The sequence below is a fragment of the Galeopterus variegatus genome, unplaced genomic scaffold (assembly GCF_000696425.1).
Source record: "Galeopterus variegatus unplaced genomic scaffold, G_variegatus-3.0.2 Scaffold813, whole genome shotgun sequence".
NCBI classification, from domain to species: Eukaryota; Metazoa; Chordata; class Mammalia; order Dermoptera; family Cynocephalidae; genus Galeopterus; species Galeopterus variegatus.
In genome coordinates, this window is record NW_007726924.1 from 120,007 (window position 1) to 140,366 (window position 20,360).

General features: G+C 48.4%; 2 protein-coding genes across 5 annotated transcripts in view; one reads left to right on the top strand and one right to left on the bottom strand.

The window, feature by feature from the left end:
• Positions 1-11,896, bottom strand: MRPL14 (mitochondrial ribosomal protein L14). 2 transcript variants are annotated; one of them, XM_008572630.1, is made up of 4 exons: positions 11,834-11,896; positions 4,236-4,408; positions 2,537-2,628; positions 1-527 (listed from the first exon to the last, which is right to left on the bottom strand). In XM_008572630.1, exons 3-4 carry the CDS (start codon positions 2,605-2,607, stop codon positions 161-163), a joined length of 438 nt encoding a protein of 145 aa, XP_008570852.1. In that variant the 5' UTR covers positions 2,608-2,628; positions 4,236-4,408; positions 11,834-11,896; the 3' UTR covers positions 1-160. The 2 variants fall into 2 exon arrangements, with proteins under 2 accessions (XP_008570852.1, XP_008570853.1); XM_008572631.1 differs by lacking the exon at positions 4,236-4,408 and having other exon boundaries at positions 11,834-11,889.
• The window catches only part of TMEM63B (transmembrane protein 63B), a 25,301-nt gene continuing 16,487 nt past the window's right edge, over positions 11,547-20,360 (top strand). The window contains exons 1-3 of one of the 3 annotated variants that reach the window (XM_008572628.1): positions 11,547-11,564; positions 18,749-18,931; positions 19,215-19,294. In XM_008572628.1, coding sequence (XP_008570850.1) covers positions 18,773-18,931; positions 19,215-19,294 — 239 coding nt within the window. In that variant the 5' untranslated portion in view covers positions 11,547-11,564; positions 18,749-18,772. Of the gene's footprint in view, positions 11,565-18,748; positions 18,932-19,214; positions 19,295-19,524; positions 19,564-20,360 lie in introns of those variants that run through there. The other 2 variants (XM_008572627.1, XM_008572629.1) reach the window with 2 other exon arrangements.

The following is a 20,360-nucleotide window of genomic DNA, read 5'->3' on the forward strand; positions in this document are numbered from 1 at the left end:
TCAGGAAGAAAGCATACATGAAAATGTTTATTCTCTCACAGGACAATGTTACCCACTGTGAAGGGAGCAGCCATGTGGCTCCCAAGTGCCAGCTCAGCAAAGGCGCAGTTCTGAGCTGCTCCATTCACGAGTCCCCCGCAGCCAGAGGCCTGGGCTCTGTTCACACAAAGTTCTGAGCAATGGCCAGCACCTTGGAATACTCGCCTTCCCTCCGGCGCAGGCTGGTAGGGATGGGCGTCTTAATTCGGGTCCCCACAGGGTTCCCATTGTCCTCAATGAGAACCACGTTGTTGGAGTCGAACCTGGGGGTCATTCGGGGGCCAGGCATACGATGCCCCACAATGAGCGCCTTTTTTTTCTGTCCCCTGATAGCCAGCAGTATCTGGTCGCCCACCTTGCCCACCCCATTCTTGTTATAGACGTGGATGCACCGAGGAGGGCGATGGTACGGGGTGTTCCCCAGGGCACTGTTGTCCACCACACGCACCCGTGTCATCTTCTGAATTGCACTGAGGCTCCCGGTGGTGCTGGTGAAAGAGGAAAAAACGTGTGACCTCTATCTCTCCTGGTCAGGGTGTATATTAGCAGCACACACATGCCAAGCAGAGTATAACACAGGAGCCACGAAGGAAAATTAGGGGCTCATGAAGACTTACCTGTACCCAAAACAGTTTCCTTATAATTGAAAGTGTGTGTCTGCTGTTGTGTTAAGATCTTGATTTAGATGGGTTTTAAAGAGAATCCAATTTTTCTGTTACAACGAACTTCATGGCAGCCTTAACTTAAACGCCTCTGATTTCCAAAAAGACTCTGAGGACTTAAAGGAATTCCTTACGGGCCAGGCCTCACCCACTACCTATTCTGTAAAACCTGCTTCCCCAGAATACACTCATTCCCATATTTTCCCATCTACATGTTGTTGGTAACCAGAAGATATGAGTGGGTAGGTTTGCCAAGGGAGTCCCTCGATATAACGTAGCAAAAACTGGACATAAGTCAAGGTAACAATCTTTTGTTTTTAATACATTTTTCCCCATTAGAAAGGAATTTTTTTAAAAGAGTACCTATTAAAGGCAGATAAGGTATTACTAAGCAAGCTGATTACAGTGGGATTTTTTTTTTCCTGATGCTACCACCATAAGTGCTGGTATTCTCCAGGTAATCCTAGGACATCTTTTCTCATTCTACATGCCTACCCTGGGCAATTTTATACATTCCCATTACTGCCAACTAGTAAATTCCACCTCCAGCCTCACCTCTCTCCTATATTCTAGTCCTGTATTTCCACTCTCCTGAATTCCCTACAACATGTCCTACAGATACTGCACACTCAGTAGGTCCCAAACTGACTCACTACCTCCCCTTGCAAACCTCCTATTTAGAGAATGGCTTCTCCAGAAACTCTAGCTCCCAAGCCATAAATCTCTCTCTACCAACATCCACGGCCATCAAGTCCTATTGATACCTCTTCCTAAGCACTTCTGTCCTTTCTCTCTGCCCCCACTAACAACGTCCTTCATTCAGCAGCTCACTCTCCTATACCACAACCGTGACATTAGTGTGCTAACTGGTTCCCACTGCACCTCACTCTGCTGACAAAGAGCTCTCTTTAGAATATAAAACTGATGCCACTCCCCTGCTCAGAACTGCTCAATGTTCTCTGTCCACACTGTCGACGCCTGGTCCCAACTCGCCTACCTTCTGGGGTCAAACATCCTACCACTCATACATTCACTCTGCCCCAGTGGCTGGGACTACTGAAGCTCTCAAAACACAATCCGCCTCTCGGTCCTCCCTGGGGGCCTGAACGGGATCTGCTCCCACTTCACTGCTGGGAAGGCTGCTCCACTCTCCTTTGCTCCTCCTCCTCCTCCATTATCAGCTTCTGTCTCAAGCCTTCCAAAGCACTGTACAAACCTCTATTATTTTTACTTGTCACATTTTCTTAGAGTTGTTTATTTTCAAGTTTGCTCCCATGGCCAACAGTGAGAACTCTTTCAGGGCAGGAAGCAATTCTCATTCATCTCTGTATGACCAACCCCAGGCACAGTGCTCAGTGCATGCCTGTGGGCTGAGAGCACAATTGGGGCCAGAAGGCGTGTATGCCAACAGGCTTCGCATCTAAAAAGAGGGGAGAGTGTAACACTTCTATCATGGTCAGGTTTTTGGTAATAATCGTGTATTATTGTTATAAATTTTTTTAAAAAGATTCTATTCTTCAAACAAAGAATTTTAATGCACTGGGGGAATGATAGGGTCGAGGTGTCAGATTCACTACAAGAGTCTTACAAGGACTAAGACACAGCAGCACCCACCATATGCCATTCCCATCCCACCTCCCACAGCAAAGTCTCCTCCTTACCTATCTCTCATCCTGTGACCTGACCAAACCCCAGCTCAGCCTGATTCCTTTGGCTTTCCCTGACCCCATGCCCACCTCCCTGAGTTTCCACTCCATTCTAGTCACCATATTGCCCAGCCCTGATGGAAGGCTTACTCAAAGCCACAGTTTTAAGAACTTAATGGGAAAAGTTACCTGAAACAGCGCTGGCTGAGTGTTCCATTTACATGGGTGAAGAGGCCCCAGAGCCCAGTAAAGAAAGCCATGGGATCCCAAGATAGCAAATCCTGCAGGGAAAAGGGGGGAAAAAGATTGATTTCTAAGTCAGAGTCCTTACTCAGAGCCGCTTTTCTTTAGAGACTTGTGTGGGAGATGGCACTTCTAGCCCAAGATCATTAGTCACTAAATATAAATCTTAGTGGTTAAAAGATACACAGATGATTAGACAGAACTTCAGCTCCAATTTTGCTGATTCATGTTCTAACTCTGGGGTCAGAGAACTGGAATAGCCCACAGTAGTTCCTGCTGTAAGTAATATAACAGCACACAGAATGTCTTCTTCATCATATCCCTTCCACAGGCAGGAGGAAAACATGAATCCTCTGGAATACAGCCAGCCAGTGACTACTTCCCAAGTCTTCCAGAGAAAAAACTGCACACTGTTGCCCTTGCTGATACTCATGTACCTTCTGAAACTAGCACTTTGACTCCCCCAAAGAAAGGAGATTATTTAGATAACTACCTAAGTTGTCTGCCACTACTTCACCCTTTCCCCAAACGTGAAAGCCAGAACACCTGCATAGCTCGAGGCCAGCAAAGTAGAGCCAAAGGCTGCCTTTGTCAAGTCACTTACCAAAGTCTATACGTGTGTCAGTCTCCCAAACAACACTGTAACACCGGAAAAACTACCTATTCCATGCTACAGCTGAAAGAGGGCTTTGGGAAAGCAAGCTGGATATGAGAGAGCAAACACCAACCCAAGATTCATGATTCAAGCTTACAGAACATCAACCTGTAGCTCCCTAGCACTAACAAACATGGAAGTGGCCAGCGTCCTGCAACACCTAAACATCACTGAGGGGTGTGGTTAAGAAAAGCCTACAGCCAGCTGGTGATTCCAGCTGCAAGGCACATCTGTTCTCCCATCGAAATGTTTGGCTGCAGAGGGCCTCATTCGAGAGGTCTGCCAAGAAAAGCCTCTACACTGCAGGCATCACTGAGGGGTGTGGTTAAGAAAAGCCTACAGCCAGCTGGTGATTCCAGCTGCAAGGCACATCTGTTCTCCCATCTAAATGTTTGGCTGCAGAGGGCCTCATTCGAGAGGTCTGCCAAGAAAAGCCTCTACACTGCAGTATTTACACACAGCTTTGCTTTGCCCAAGTTCAAAGAACCTCAGATAAGATTTTATTTAATAAGGGTGGGGGAAAATCCACTATTTACTTATCCAGAAATACCCATTCACTCCATAAATGCTTATTAACTACAATTTAGCCTCAAATCCCAAACTTACTCCCAGTTCTTTTCCTTAAGACAACCCATGAAGATTGGTCAAAATGTAGTTATGATCGGAAAATTAAATGCAAAAGAAGGCAGCTAACTTATAAAACTATTAACCTCTGACACACACAGAATCATAGACTATCAGATGAGGCCAGCTTTACTTTTACTAGTGAGGTGACCCTGGACAAAACTGCTGTGCTTTGGCTTCCCACCTGTAAGGCAGGGATACTAGCAGTACCTACTCATGAGGCGGTTGTGAGGATCCAATGAGATAAGCCATGCAAAGCACGTAGCACAGTGCCTGGCACTCAATCCCTATAAGTTGTCTCCTTCTGCTTCATGTCACATCTCATTCCACATCTTAAAAAACTAAAATACAGAGAGATTAACTCACTTGTGTAGAGCCTCACAACGAGTCAAGGGCAGAACCAGAAGCGGATCCAGCTTTAGTCCAAGGGTGTTTCCACCATAGTCTGCAGCCTCACTCTGCAGTACAAAGCTTGCTTCACACAAGGGAGTTCCAGGTGTCAAGCAGCTTTGAGGGTCATCTGGTCTCCTGTTTTCTTTCTATATGAACATTTACAGAGTGGTTACAATATGTCAGGCACTAGGCTAAGTACTTTCCATTACCACCACATTTAAGCCTCACAAAAACCCTACAAAATGGGTACTATTATTAGCCTCATAGTTACACATAAGGAAATGAGGCCCAGAGAAGTTAAACAACCTGCCCAAGGTCACACAGCTAGGAATAAGGCTGAAATCTGAACCCCAATAGTCAGCTTCCTGAACCCATGCTCTTACTCAACAGGGAGTAAACATGGCAACTTTAATTTAAACATTAATATTTTTTTCCAACTGTTAAATCACCCTTGCTCCATCAAGAATACTGCCATCACACGCACATTTTACTCAAAGTCAACTCAGTGCTTGCTGAATCAACTGAAATGTAGACAAATACCAGGTAAAAATTATTCACTTTAATAATCCAATTTAAGTTTTGAAGACAATTTGTAGTGTAGGTAGCAAGAAGAGCTTCACATTTTGAGCAATAACTGAAAACTGGCAACAAACAAAAAACAACATAAACCACCACAGCTCTGAAAAGCAGTCTTTCTGGTCTGGGCTGCAGTTACCTCAAATCCCAGCCAAGTTTTCCCACCTGATGCTGACAGGCCCTTGGTCTCGCCCCCTGGGAGAAAAGAGGTTCCTTAGCTACTCCACAGAACCCTCAAGATTAACCCAGCATGACCCACATTCCCTCTCCCAAGAACTGCAACTGCCTCTCCACAATGCACTGCTTCCTCAAGACCACGAACACTAATCCAAGAACAGCAGAAGCATCTAGGGGCTTCCCAAAGCTTTCCTGACTCAGCTATCATCACAAATCCCATGACTCAAGGCACCTCCCCAAATTCTGTAGGGCTGTCAGTGCACAAAACCAAACCCAGGCCTCCTCTCTGTGCCTTGCTCATAAGCCTCCACCACAACCTACGCCCATCTCTGCCCAGCCAAATCTGACCCAGCTCCAAGCACCTCTCCTCCAAGGAGCCTTGTGTAGAACTCTAGCATCAGGTGCTACACCCTAGCACACTGGGTACATCCATGTATCCTGTTCCAGGGGAGGTCTCACTGAGCCAACATTCACTACCCAAACACAGACACTGAATAAATTTGGATACTTTTTTTTTGAGATAAGGCTGATGTCCCTTAACATTCTATTTCTTGCTACTCACTATCCAAAACTCAGAAAACACAGAGATCCTTATAACACGGCATCTGAACCCACTACAATAATTCAGGAACCACACAGACTCAGATGGCAAGGATTACTTGTACTGACCTCAAACACAAGAGTGATACATTTGTGTCTCCAGGGAGCACTTCCATTTTCACAAGAAAAGGTTGGATTCAGTGACTTTTCACTAGCTTTTTAGTGGGTCTCGTATTGACCTCCAAACCCAGACCCAAAGGACTTAGACATCAAAGGGACAACAGTAAGCATTCATATAAACTTGAAAACACAAAAATTATATACATTAACTTACTGTATGTATGTCCCCAATCCCTCCAAAAAACAAAATCTGCTGTCCCCTCCACTTTCACCCCAGCAGGTCCTGATAAACAGGAATGCAATACATATTTGTTGAATAAAATAAATGAGATAGCCAAGGGAAAGACAGATCCCCCACCCCTACCCTCCACACAGAGGGAAATCCAGACACTGTAGAGCTCTTATCTCTATATCAGGAACCAGGACATCACAAGCAAACATGCTTGAGGAGACCAATGGTGCTGGCTATGGAAAGATTAGCCCATGCTTTGTTTACAGGCCCCTGGAATCATCTCCTGGGCCCAGTGCCCACTGTGGAAAACACATCATCCCACCACTAAATCAGTGCTTCAGATCAAGGAAGCATAATAGAGACCTTTACTTCAAAGCAACCTTGATGGATCTTGATGTGATTGCCTAGCATAAATTCACCCTGTGGACACAGGCCCTGATTCAATTCAGGCTTAGTCTATGTATAATGCTTGGTTTCACAAGCAATGTTATTCTGAGTCTTGTGTTTGCACAGGAGACTAACATTGATGATATTTCCTTCTCTATAACACTCTCACTTACAGGAGGCCAGGTACTTGGAAAAATGTGGTGCCAGAGATGGCTTTCATGCCACTTACTGGTCAGCACTGAGTATTACTCTCCCATGTTAGAGTATGAATCACAGTTTCTCCCTTAAAAGAAAAAAAAAAAAGAGGGGGAGAGAAAGAAAAGGAGGGAGGGAGGGAGGGAAGGAAATGAAAAAGAAATTCTTCATTTCTATCTGGATTTAATTCTTTTTTTTTGTCTTTTTTTTTTTTTCGTGTCCGGCAATGGATCGCAACCCTCAGTGTCGCGCCCGTACTGGACCAGGACCGGCAACGGGATCGCAATCCTCGGTGTAGCAGTGCGCCACCGGGCCGGCCCCTGGATTTAATTCTTAAGATCTCCCTTCAGCTGTGGAGGCAAGAAGACTGTAGATTTCAGAGACAAGTGAGTTGTTCCTACAGGTCCCACCGGAATGTTTGCTCCATGAGGGCAGGGACCAGTCCCTGCCCTGTTCACTGCTGCATACTGAGGGCCTGGAACAGTGCCTGGCACACAACTAGAGTGACTATCTGCTAAACGGACAAAATTGATTTGCAATTCAACCTCCAGCTCCAATGAGGCTCTCAGTTGGGGAGTTGGTGGTTTTTCTTATGCCCTTCACTCAGGCTCCCAGTGACTTGGGGAAGCCTCCTAGACACTGAGACTTCATTTTCAGTCTGTTTAATGCACAGAGTCTGAGTTGGAAAAGCAGACAGAAAGACTGATGCTTTTGGAAAGCTGGAAAGTACCATTATGTGAGTTTTGAGGATCAGCAAAATGTGCTTAGTATCACAGAGCTATATATAATCACACATTGTTTCCACCTAAACAATTTCAATCTTTAGGTGCCTGGCATACTACATATACTCAAGGGAAATGGGTTCCATAGAAAAGAGACAAAACAAAAAGTTCAGCACAATCACAAATGAGTGCTAAAAGCAGGTTCTGTTAGTATGTAACAGAAGGGAGAAGAAACACTAAGGGAAATCAAATGCAAAGCCCAGCCACAAAAAGGACAAACCCTCTAGTGTGAGGATGTACATGTCCTTCTTAATCAAAGCAGGGAAAAGCAAAGGCCTAGTAGCTTTGAGAAATAAAAAAAAAGGAACCCTCAGGACTCTCCGCCCTGCCATGCAGATACAACCCGTCCCATCTTCTGGCAGGTTTCTCCCCAATCATTCTGGACCAATAAGTATGTTAATTTGTTGATTAAAGACTCATTACTGTTTGCTGTCCAGCCTTGTCCTTTTAGGAAGTTTGTTGTGGTGTCTGTATTTTTTTAACCCCACACAAGTATAACATGTTACAAATCTTGAGGTACTTTCACACACTTTCTTTGGTTATTTCAATCCTAAGAACCCAATGGAAACACAAAGACAAATAAGAAAGAGCAGCAGTCTGCAAGGGGCTAAATCTGGTAAGGATTTTGAACAGTTCTGTGGGCTCAATAGAGTAAACACCATTTTGCAGATGGTGAAATAAGTCGGAAATGCTAAGAGACTTGTTGACTTATCCAAGGTTAGAGGGTGACAAAGTCCAGCCCAGACCCTAAGCCTGTTTCTATTACATCCTACACAATACCTACACAGCTAAGATGCTGCTTTAACAACTAATAAACTTCATGGAAACAAACACATCACACACAGGGCAAGTACTTTCTCTCCTTTGTCAAGGCTGCCACATTATCTTTTAAAACTCAAGACATAAAAATCTGCCCTTTCAGTAAACATCTGCACTACATCCAGACCAGCCTAGGACCAAAGCTGAAGCTGATCTTGATTCACCTGCCAAGGTGTGAGTTTTCACGGCTTCTCTATCCATAAGCAAAGCATCCCTCAGTAGTATGATGGGCTGTTTCTACCACAGCGACCACTGAGAATACCCCATTTCTCACTGTGATTCACAAAAGAAAAACATGTCCAGGATTCTTGTCCTCTATTTGTTTATTTATTTAACTTATGCCCCACCTTATTACAAAAAGTATTTAAAACAGTGGTTCTTAGGTATATCTGACAATTCTCAACTATTCAAACTGATTTTTCAATGTATAGATTTTATCTATTCCAGCTTTGCTCCCCCTCCCATCCTCACCTTCCAGGTGCGCAAACACCTATAATCCATAAATAAGTTTATAACATTCTTGGTATGGTCAAACTCAGGAAAAAGTGCACATGGCAAAGTTAAGTTCTTAACCACATATGAGGGGTCTTCAAAAAGTTCATGTAAAGATTCATATATCTTTCAATTCTATTTTTCCGTGAACTTTTTTAAGTACCCTCGTGCATATTCCCTTCCTATTAGTGACTACACTGGGCCAGTAGCAAGAAGCCAGATTTATGATGTCAGGTAGGCAGGACAGCAGTGAGGAAAAGGAAAGCCTGGGGGTGAGAGTGGTCCCTAGAACCAAAGAGGAAATGCTGCTGATGGAAAGTACATCTCTTCCATCCCATCCTCCCCTCTTCTTCTGCTGTCTGTGACCTTGGAATCACTTCTCCAGGTCTCAATGACTCTCTGTCAAGAGGGATCATTGGGAAGAGCAAAAATTGGTGGAAATGAAAGTGCTTTAGCTTCACTCATGTAACGGATCCTTTTAATGTGCAGAATCCCTCTCTGAATTATCCAGTAGGGACCTGAAGCAGCTTGTTTCCCAGATCCTGGCCAGGAAGAACAGCCATACTCCCTGACTCTCAAGACCATGGAGGCCTCTTTAAGATCACTCAGCCCTGAAAGTGTTTTCTGGCTTAAAGTGGACATGGAAATGTGCTTCCTCTCTTTTCTAAAGACATAAATGATTTTTTAAAAGCTTTTGACAGGGTACTTTCCTGCTCTGAGTTGTGTATCACTAGTGAGTAATAAGCTAGCTGGCACCCTTCTTAATATTCAGCATATTACCTGATCCAGAATGTTTCTGAAATCTGAATCACAGTCCTCTGTTGCACACTGGCTGTCGTTGTTTATACACATGTAAAATTACAGCAGGGTGAGCTACAACACAGACCAACCATCAGTCTCTAAAATGAAAAGCTACACTATAACCTAATTTTCAAGACCTTCCCAAGCCCCCACATAGCCATAAGAACTATCTAAGTAACACAAACAATAGGAAAATCCATTCTAGGTGGGCCCAGGTATCCTAATCCCAAAGACAAGAGTGGAGTAAGATAGGTTTTAGAGGACTTTTGCACCATCTAAAATTCTAGGAGCAGAAGAGAGTCTAAATAACCATGTTCAGTGCCCAAAAAAGTACCACCTGAAAAAGAGACTCCGGGGAAGGAGTTTACCCTTAATATTCAGGAGCAATAATAAAACATTATGGCCACTGTTCCTTCATGGATTCCACAACACACATTCCAATACTCATTTTAGGCTTTCTGAAATGTTTCCCCTCCTCTTTGTCTGGAAAGTGTTACTTGATGGTTCATACACTCTTTGAGGATTACTGTTAATAGGTGGTGACCCTGATTAGGCACAGGCAGAATTAGATCAAGAATCTACCACTGTTCAGATTCATAACGGTATTATTTTAAAAAATAATAACGTTAAAGAAATGCCTTCTAGTGATCCTCAAAGGTCCAAAAACCAGGCAACTATGGCCTCCATTTCCATTTTCCAGATATCCATTATGAGTGCTATTTGGCCTCCAAGTAAATTTTATTGCTTCCAGACAAGCAACGGATCACACCAGTTTTACAATCATAAAATCAACATAATATGTAAAAAGTTCCACAGGAAGTACACATCAAAGAAGCTCGAAGGGTAAAATGAATGATTCCTTCCAAGACAAAAAGAGAAGTTTTAAAAACTACAGCAGATGAAAAGATGCCTTTTCATCTAAACTGCTCACTCCTGCCCAAAACAAAGCCTACAAAGACTCCTCCCACCAGGCAGTCTACCACAGAAAGCATCATCCCCATTTTCCTTTCTGTCACAGCTGAAAACCGCCCTTCCTAATTAAGCCAACCTACTTCCTACCCCAACACAATCCTTGTTTTTCAATTGCCATATTTCCAGTGAATGAAGAGTGAACTGTCTTTTTTTCTCGGGCAGAAAGAGATCCGCTCATATTCTTTACCGTATATTCCTGGTATGCTAACTGCATTCTCATGGGCAATTTTAACTGACTGAAAACCGAAGTAAAGAACGCAAATAGGAGGATACAGGACAACAATGCTTTTCAAACTTTTCTGTGTGACACATAGAAAAAAACAAATGAACATCTAATACTCTGCATACCTGAAGCAAGATCAAGAAATAATACCCTTACTAAGTGCAACATCCTCTGATATTTTCTACTTCATTTTTTAAAAATGATGGCTGTGATCTACTAAACTGATTTCCAACTCACCAATGCGACTTACAATTTGAAAAACTGCAATAAATCAAACCTTACAGTTGCATTCCACAAGCTACTAACGAACCCTTGAAAAGCGAGCAGACAGCAGAAACACTGACCAACTACGAGAACCGGACACCTCCAGGTAGGCAGTGTTTTTCTGTGCAGCAGTGGCAGCGAGGGGGCCCCCCATCACCAGCAGCAGCCCGAGTTTAATTATCTCCCAAACTCCCAGCGTTTCCCAAGTAACCCAGGGTGACTCTGTCATATGCCCTTTAACCTCTTTATAAATTCAGTCCAGTCAATCTCTTAGGGTGGCAAAGATCATTTACTGCCCACGGTGGAAAGCAATACTTCCTTTTTATCCCCTCCAAGAAACCTGAAATTAAATGAACAGGTTGGTGCTCGTCGTGCCTTTGTGATCTATTTGTGTGGGTGATACATAGATATTCTGTGTGTGTGTGTGTGATCATCTCTCCAGTCTTAATCACTGGCAGATGCAGTCTCTGGCGAAGGGAAAAGCCAGGGAACCCCCTGGGCCAGGGAAGTCATTCATCAGCATGACAGAAGTTAAAGCAAGGACTCACTTGTCACACCACAGAAGCGCCTAGCAAACTCATCTCCAGACCCAAGTGGGAAAAGGGAGGAGGGGAGCAGATAAACCAGAGGGGACGCGCCAGAGGGACCGGCCAAGGCCATCCGCGAAGGACTGACCGCAGCCCGCCCCTTCCCTGGCCGGCTCCACACCCCTGGGAAGGCAGGTGAGCGCAGACCGGGAGCATGGGGGGCGCAGAAGTCGCAGGGACCCCCCTCCCACCGCCCACAGAGAGTGAGACAGAGGAGGGTCCGGGTCAGAGGCCTTCCCTTCGCGTCGAGACCCCTCCCACTGACCCTCTGCCCCCAAAGGGCCCCTATCCTCCCACTCCGGCCTCTCCTCCCCCAGGGAGTGCGCCTCCCCTACTGCAGGAAAGATAGAGGGGGGCGGAAAGAGAGTTAGGAGCTTGACACCCCTCCTCGCCCACCACCATACCGCTCTCGCCGCCCTGGAATAGCCAGCCGCGGGCCTCACGAGCCAAGCTCCGCCTCCCCCATCCCCCATCCCCCACCGCGGGCTCTTCCCCTGCGCCTGCGCACCGGACCCAGACCCCGCACCATCCCGAGCCAAATGTGAGTCCTCCGACCCTGTCGGGCGTCCAGGTGTGAGCCGACCTCTGTCCCCAACCCCCGGGAGATCCCAAGGGGTGGAACCCCCGCCCCCGAACCCTAGTGCCACTCTTCTCCCACCTGCCCCGTCCAGGTGAGCGTCCTTTCTGCGCCCCTCCGGGGTTCCAGCTGCGCCCCACCACCCCGCTGCCGCTGTGGGAAACCAACCGCCCCCGAGTTATGGATTCCGGGGTCGCCAAGTCGATGCCCTCGGTCTCTTTTATCTTTTCTGTTCCCGGGGCCGGGTACATCCGAAGCCGGCCTAGGGCAGGTGTTCGGGCTCCAGCAAGGGCAGGGTTCACGGGTGTTGGCACGAAGCCGGCCGCTTCCCATGGCCAGTCTGGGGACTGGTCGGCGGGCTGGGGAGGCGGCTGGCCCCGGGAGCGTGTCCTCTCCTTGCGCCCCACACAGTGCAGTTCATTCATGAGCAGCCCGGGCCTGCGTTAGAGGGTGCGGTGGGGAAGATTCCGACGCGGAACCGGGAGTGGGGCAAAGGCCCTGTAGGAGGGAGGGGGCTCTCTTTGTCCCTTCTGGCCGTCTTGACCGCCTAGAGCGGACAGCCCCACAGCTTGGCGCCTTGTTCCCCAGAAAAGCGAAGGTCGCTTGGGAAGTGGGGAGGAGAGGTCAGAGGGGCCGGCTGCCCTTGGGGCTCTGTGCTGCCACCTGCTTTGGTCTCCTGGGCAGAGGTCTGTGCGCTCAGAGCAAGCCTGATCACTCCATTGCCCTGGAGTGCTGGGAGTTCTGGGTCTGCAGCAGCCCGGGAAGAATGAGGCTGTTCCCAACACCTCCTAAGTAGGGGCCACAGTCCTGCCTCCAAGGCACAGGTGAGGAGGGGAGGAGGAGTGTTGTGCTGGCAGCGTGATTGTCCTGCAGGGCACCAGAGGGTCTAGGCCCTGGCATGCCCCAGGTGGCACATGCTGGGGCGTGCTGTTTGGCTCACCCAACACAGTCTTGGCCTGTGGGTGAGTGGGTAAGTGGGTGGGGATGTGGCAAGGCAGAAGGCAGGTGATGGGTAGCTGAGAACCCTCTTATGGATATCATACAGGTTCCCTCCAAGTATCACAGAATGATCGAGGCCTGGGTTCAACTTCTAGCTCTGCCATTCTTTAGTTGTGTGACCTTGACAAGTTACTTAACCTAGCTGAACCTCAGTTTCCATTCAAATGTGTGGTTACTAGGACTTCCTTACAAGGTTTGTCATGGGGATCAAACAAGATAACACAGGTAATTAGCCTGGCACCTCCCTGGTAGTTGATCAATAATGCATTCTCTTAGAACTTCTGACCCATCCTGGCATAGCATCCCTCTCCCGTGCCCCCTCATCCCAACCTGCTACAGATGGGTAGGGTATGTTGGAAGAGTTTGGGAACATTCTCTGCCTCTCAGTGGCAGAGTCCCTAACACAAGAGGCCTATCCTGACTGAGGGACTTTATCATATCTCTGTCATATTAAATTTTATGTTTTATTTTGATTTTTACCAGTTTTCCTCCTCCTACTAAATCAACTGCCTTTATTCCACATCTTATTAATAACAATAGCTAATATGCCTTGAACTATTTTAAGAGCTTTACATAAGTTATCTTGTTTAATCCTCAAAGCAACCACACAACTGGATTATTGTCCCCATTTTACATATGAAGGTACTGAGGCCCAGGGTGAATAATAATTTGCCCAGGTTAGAAGCCAGGTCTGTCTCATCCTTGAGCCCATGCTCTTTACCTCCAGACTGTGTTGCCTGTCCCCTACACCTGCCTCAGAACCTGAAATCACAAACCTAAGTCCTGAGTGATGGGTCTAGGAGCTACAAGAGAAAAGGCAAGCTGTTAGAAATAGGGTGTGGCATTTCTCCAGAGTGGTGGCTAATGGCCCCCGACTCTCTGGTGGAAGTGGCTCCTCTATTTGCAGAGGCAGCAAAGTGCAGTGGTTAAGAGCACAGACACCAGCCAAATTGTCTGGGTCCTTGTCTGAATCTACCACAGACTGGCTGTGTGACCTTGGGCAAGTTATGTATCCTCTCTGTACCTCAGTGCCCTCCTGGGGTTGTGATGGGGAGCAAATGAACTAGCATTTGTAAAGTGCTTAGAACAGTCCCTGGTACAAAATGAGATTTAAGTAAGCATTTAATAAATGCCTTATTTTACGTGTGACCTTGGGCAAGTTATGTATCCTCTCTGTACCTCAGTGCCCTCCTGGGGTTGTGATGGGGAGCAAATGAACTAGCATTTGTAAAGTGATTAGAACAGTCCCTGGTACAAAATGAGATTTAAGTAAGCATTTAATAAATGCCTTATTTTACTATTGCTTTTATCTTCACTTGTGGGTACATTTTTGTCTATCCCTCTGAAGTCAGTAGGAGGAAGGGCGAGGCTATTAATATTTCACTGTTACAGACTGGAAGACTGAGGCCCAGGTTACAGAGCCCAGGTTATAGTAACAGAGCTAGCCTCCATCTTCTCCTCCTGATAGACCACACTGCCTTCCTATGATCCCAAGCCCTAAATTAAATCTTCCCCAGTAACTCTATAAGAAAACGTTTTTTAAATTACTATATTTATCATTACACAATGAAATCATTTTTTGTGGCCCTTTACCAATTTCTCGCTGAACGCCCTTCCCCTTTCCAACGTCTGGTGGCCTCAGTTCTGTTCTCTCCTTTTGAAAGTTCAAATAAGAAAACACTTTTAATTTATAACTCTACAACCCCCACCATGCAGTCACTCTTTAATGATAAAATAACAGGCTTAAGTTAGCTAGAAATAAAATCCTCCATCACTCTCTCTACACACTTCTAGCTCAAGTCTCAGTATCAGACTGGAGAAACTCCCGCATACAGTTGGCTTGGGCATCTCTGTGGAGTGGAAGAACTGTCTGTCCCCTGCCACATCCCCTGCTCCGAATATTCTGCTTCAGCCTCTTCCCTCCTCTCAGTGGCTCAGCCCAATGCATGGCTTTGAGAGCAGCTGCCCTTGAAGAACTCAGCCTAGCAAGCCCGCCCCCACAATTGAGAGCTTGGAGTAACCCTGTCAACCAGCAGAGCCACGGGCCTGGCTCCACCCCTTACCTGCCCTGTGACCTCGTGTGAATTGCTTCTCCTCCCTAGGTCCCTGTTTCTTGCCCTGTAAAATGGGGACAGCGATCTGTGTGCCCTGCCTTCCTGCCTTCCTCCTGTGTAGGGGTGTGTGTGTGGTGGGGAAGATCAGTGCAGTTGGGAAGAGGAGAGTGCTTTGTGACTGTAAAAAGGCCACAGAGAGGCATGTTGATTTTAGTGACAAGCATCTAGCTAGATCCTCACCCATCCTGCTGGAGCCCCTTAATGTAGAAACTCCCAGAATTCTCCCCCTTCACAGTAGAGAAGATGGGGTGGATGGCACTCTAGGGTTTGTTCTCGTTGCATTCTGGCCTGGTGGAGCCTTGGAGTTTGAAGACAGAAACAGGCAAGGGGTGGGAATGGGCTGTTGAAGTTTCTGGAGTACATTGGAGTTGGGAGTTGAGAAAGAGGGGACTAGTTAGAGCCCTACCACCACCACCACCAAGATACCTACACCTATCTGTAACTTCCCCTGGCACCCCAGGTTTCTGTGCACCTTATGTTTACATACCCAGGCTCCCAGACACACCCACATATACATCCCCACTTAGAGACCAACAACTCCATTTCCATGGACTGCCATGCAGTCACCCAGCTCTCCCTGCACACAGGTGCACACATCGACACACATTTTCACACCTAAATGTACACATTCCCACAGTGCCCTATGTTCTTTGGCCTGAGAACATTTAATGAGCATTTTTTTTTCCTTTTTGTCTTTTTTCGTGTCTGGCAACGGATCGCAACCCTCAGTGTCGCGCCCGTACCGGACCGGGACCGGCAACGGGATCGCAACCCTCGGTGTTGCGCCCGCACCTCGCTCAGCCAGTGAGCGGGAACCGGTCTGTATGTGGGATCCGAACCCTCGGCGGGAGCGCCGCCACGCTCCCAAGCGGCGCACTGTAGCAGTGCGCCACCGGGCCAGCCTTTAATGAGCATTTTTGAAGCTTCCATGGTCTGTAGAGTACTGTTCCAGGAACATCAGAAAATCATTTTGGTGCCCTGAAAAGTGTTCTGGCTTTAGGAAGAAGTTGAACTAGGTTCGAATCCCAGGTTTATCATTTTATTAGCAGTGCGACCTTGAGAAAGTTACTTAACCTTTCTGAGCTCCTGTGCCTTCATCTTAAAATGGCAGTGAAACAATTTATAAGATTGTCGAGGATTAAATGAAATCGTGTATATACGACTATTATTCTTGAAACAGTGGACACTCGATAAGTGGCGCCTGCTACAATTACTAAATTATTGTGTTTTTAAAGGCAGCTTAGTCTGGAAAAGAGGGAGGCATAACACACAGAGGGCAATTACTTTAGCCTTCCTAACCCAGGCTTTGCAGAGACTCCTTGGGACCAAGGGAAGCACATAAACAACCCCAGCTTCCCCTTCCATTTGAGAGCTTGTGCCTCTTGCCCTGTGGTTGGAGTGTTAAAGATGCAGGGGAAAACCCTCAGACTGCTGGGCAGGAGAAACCCTCTGAGTCACCTAGGGGGCTGAGGAACGCTTCTCCCAAAGTTGCAGTCACCGATTCTAAGTTTGTTGTTCTTTCTCTTTGTCTGGTTTCCTTTCTTCCCTGGGGATTCCCTCCCCCCCCAAGGCAGAGCTTCAGTGTTGTCAGCAGAAGGGGTCCCCAGGGGCCCCCCAGTAGGACAGGGTGGAGCAGCACTGCTGCTGCTGAGGCCACATTTATCCTCCTCCACCCTGGGAGCTTCCCCAGGGCCCAGTTCAGCTCTCTCCCCAAGCACTTCCAGAACCCAGGCATCAGGGCTAACTGCCCCTTCCCTCTTCTTCCTGCTCACCCCATCCACCCAGGGCATCAAGGGCAGCCTGGCAGCAGCAGGAGGACAATACCCTGGTTTCAGGGGGCTTGGGCCAGCTAAGAGCACTTTCCAGAACCCAGGCGTCAGGGCTAACTGCCCCTTCCCTCTTCTTCCTGCTCACCCCATCCACCCAGGGCATCAAGGGAAGCCTGGCAGCAGCAGGAGGACAATACCCTGGTTTCAGGGGGCTTGGGCCAGCTAAGAGCACCCCACCTCTTCCTTTGCTAATGGAGAAGCTCGCTGGAGGGCACAGCGTTCCCAGCCTGCCCTGCTCCAGAGGCAGGAGCATGGCACTGTGGGAGTTGTAGTCTGCCTGCTACAATTACTAAATTATTGTGTTTTTAAAGGCAGCTTAGTCTGGAAAAGAGGGAGGCATAACACACAGAAGGCAATTACTTTAGCCTTCCTAACCCAGGCTTTGCAGAGACTCCTTGGGACCAAGGGAAGCACATAAACAACCCCAGCTTCCCCTTCCATTTGAGAGCTTGTGCCTCTTGCCCTGTGGTTGGAGTGTTAAAGATGCAGGGGAAAACCCTCAGACTGCTGGGCAGGAGAAACCCTCTGAGTCACCTAGGGGGCTGAGGAACGCTTCTCCCAAAGTTGCAGTCACCGATTCTAAGTTTGTTGTTCTTTCTCTTTGTCTGGTTTCCTTTCTTCCCTGGGGATTCCCTCCCCCCCCAAGGCAGAGCTTCAGTGTTGTCAGCAGAAGGGGTCCCCAGGGGCCCCCCAGTAGGACAGGGTGGAGCAGCACTGCTGCTGCTGAGGCCACATTTATCCTCCTCCACCCTGGGAGCTTCCCCAGGGCCCAGTTCAGCTCTCTCCCCAAGCACTTCCAGAACCCAGGCATCAGGGCTAACTGCCCCTTCCCTCTTCTTCCTGCTCACCCCATCCACCCAGGGCATCAAGGGCAGCCTGGCAGCAGCAGGAGGACAATACCCTGGTTTCAGGGGGCTTGGGCCAGCTAAGAGCACCCCACCTCTTCCTTTGCTAATGGAGAAGCTCGCTGGAGGGCACAGCGTTCCCAGCCTGCCCTGCTCCAGAGGCAGGAGCATGGCACTGTGGGAGTTGTAGTCTCCACACCACTGTGGTGACCCCTGTGCAGTTAGTTGGACAGGCGAGGAAGCTGGAGGGGAGACCGTTGTAGGGAAAAGAAATAAGGATAAGCAGGAGTGGCTGGGCCAGGCAGGTAACATAAACCCAGAAGTCCTGCTTTTTACCTGAATTTCCACTCTGACCCCATCCTCAGGTCCCTACTCTGAGGATGGAGGGGTAGCTCTAAAGATAAACGTCCTGTTTTGAAGTCAGTTATATTGAGGTGATTAACAGAGTTGAAAACTCTAAGCAGATGAAATCATACCATTTTCTAATGGGGTAGAAAGAAGATCAGGATGGGGCAGAAGGCTCCTGACCCGTCCTTTTGGCCTTGGATCCTCTCAGGCCTCTTCCCTCAAGCTCAGCTCTGCCCCCTGCCTGAGACAGAGAATGAAGCGGGAGGGGGGGAGAGAGAGAGTTTGTGTGTATATATATATGGGGGTGGAGGTAGATGCTAGAGAATCACAGATACCTTACAGCTTAGTAAAACCAGTCTTCCCAGTCCAGGCCTGTCATCTGGGCCAAGTTCCCCAGGCCCAGGGTGGGGTAACAGCCAGAGAGCCAGAGGAGGTAAATCCATGTGACTCCTCCCCTGCCCAGGCTCTTATCTCCAGAGGCCAGAGCTTCCACCCACCCAAGCAGCCTGATGATCTGCCCTCACTGACCACCCCCCACGCCCACCCTGCCAGAGGCATGAGGGGAATAGGGGGCTGAGCCCAGCTGACTGCTCTGTTTTCTGCCCAGGAGGACCATGCGGCAGTAGCAGCCATGCTGCCCTTCCTGATGACCACACTGGGCACCACGGCCCTCAACAACAGCAACCCCAAGGACTACTGCTACAGCGCCCGCATCCGCAGCACTGTCCTGCAGGGCCTGCCCTTTGGGGGTGTCCCCACTGTGCTGGCTCTCGACTTCATGTGCTTCCTTGTGAGTGCCCACGTGCCACCACAATCCTTGACTCTGTAGATAACTGGCAAACACCTCCAACTCTAACCATTCTCCCACCCAACCCTGCCTTCCCAGGCAGGCCTGGGAAGACTTCCTGCAGGAGGAATCCTCATCATCCAGCCCAAGCCTAGCCCCTGGCCATTCACCCAAGGCCAGGGTCATCCCCTTCTAAGAAAAGATTCTGTCCCCTCTGCCCCTGCCTCCTGGCTAGTCCAGCATGTGGACAGCCTCTCCAACTGCCAAATACCCCCTCTTCCCTCAGGCACTGCTGTTCTTATTCTCTATTCTCCGGAAGGTGGCTTGGGACTATGGACGGCTGGCCTTAGTGACAGATGCAGACAGGTAAGGATCTGGGATCCTCCTTCCACCTCTACACACATACACTTTGCTCCACACTCCTTAGGAACAGAAAGAGCCAGCTTTTTCTCATCCCCCTTTGTTGTGTGATAAAGAGGGACTAGTCCCAGAGCTGGCATGGGGGGCATGAGGACCCTTAGTTGGGCCTCTGTTCCTTGCCAGTCCTCAGGGACTCTCTTCCAACCCTGTTAACCCTGTCTGTTCTCTGTCCCCAGGCTTCGGCGGCAGGAGAGAGACCGAGTGGAACAGGAATAGTATGTGGGGCACTAGCTCCTCATCCGCACTAAACCAGCTTTCTCTTTTCTTCTTCTCACGCATCTCTTCTCTTCATGCCAACTTGCCGGTTTCTTTTTGCAGTTTTCTTCTCTGCAGGCTCATGTTTCGGATTAACGCGGGCGGTGTGCTTTGCAGAGCAGGGGGCTCCCCAGCTTGTCTCTGCTTCACCTCCCCCTCATCTTTCCCTCTGGCTTCCTGCCTGGGAGAAGTCCCTCCATGAGTGCCCCCGCCTCTGTGGCCCTCATTGGCCAGAGTGGAGGAGCCCTCCTCCAGGAAATCTGCAGCACAGTCCTCAGCACAATCATGCAGAGACAAGATTGGGCGTCACCAGCAGCTTCTCATCCCCTAACAGCTAGTTCTTCATATTCCAGGGTTCCCTGCTAACTCCTTCTGGAGGCCTGGGAGGGAGGCTGCCCAAGGAGCCCTGAGTGGTGTGGCCCTTTGTGTCACGTTTTAGTCTCTGTCTAAAGGATGGGAGTGGGAGTTGCAGCAGTGCTGAGACATTTCCCAGTCCCCTAACCCCCCAGCCCTTTGGGGGTTCTTCTAGCCCATTTCCCCTTGCATAATATTGGTTCTGTTACCCCCTCCCCCCACTAGTCAACTCTGGAACTACAGGACCCTCTAACATTCTTATTCAACCTCCATGGCACCTTACTGAAGATACCCTCCTCCCTTAGCGTCCTGCCACCCAGCATTGGTGCCCCCCTGGGTCCCCTGAAGGGAAGAGGCATATCTGAGGGAGACAAAGCAGAGGATAATCGTTCCTCCCCGCGTC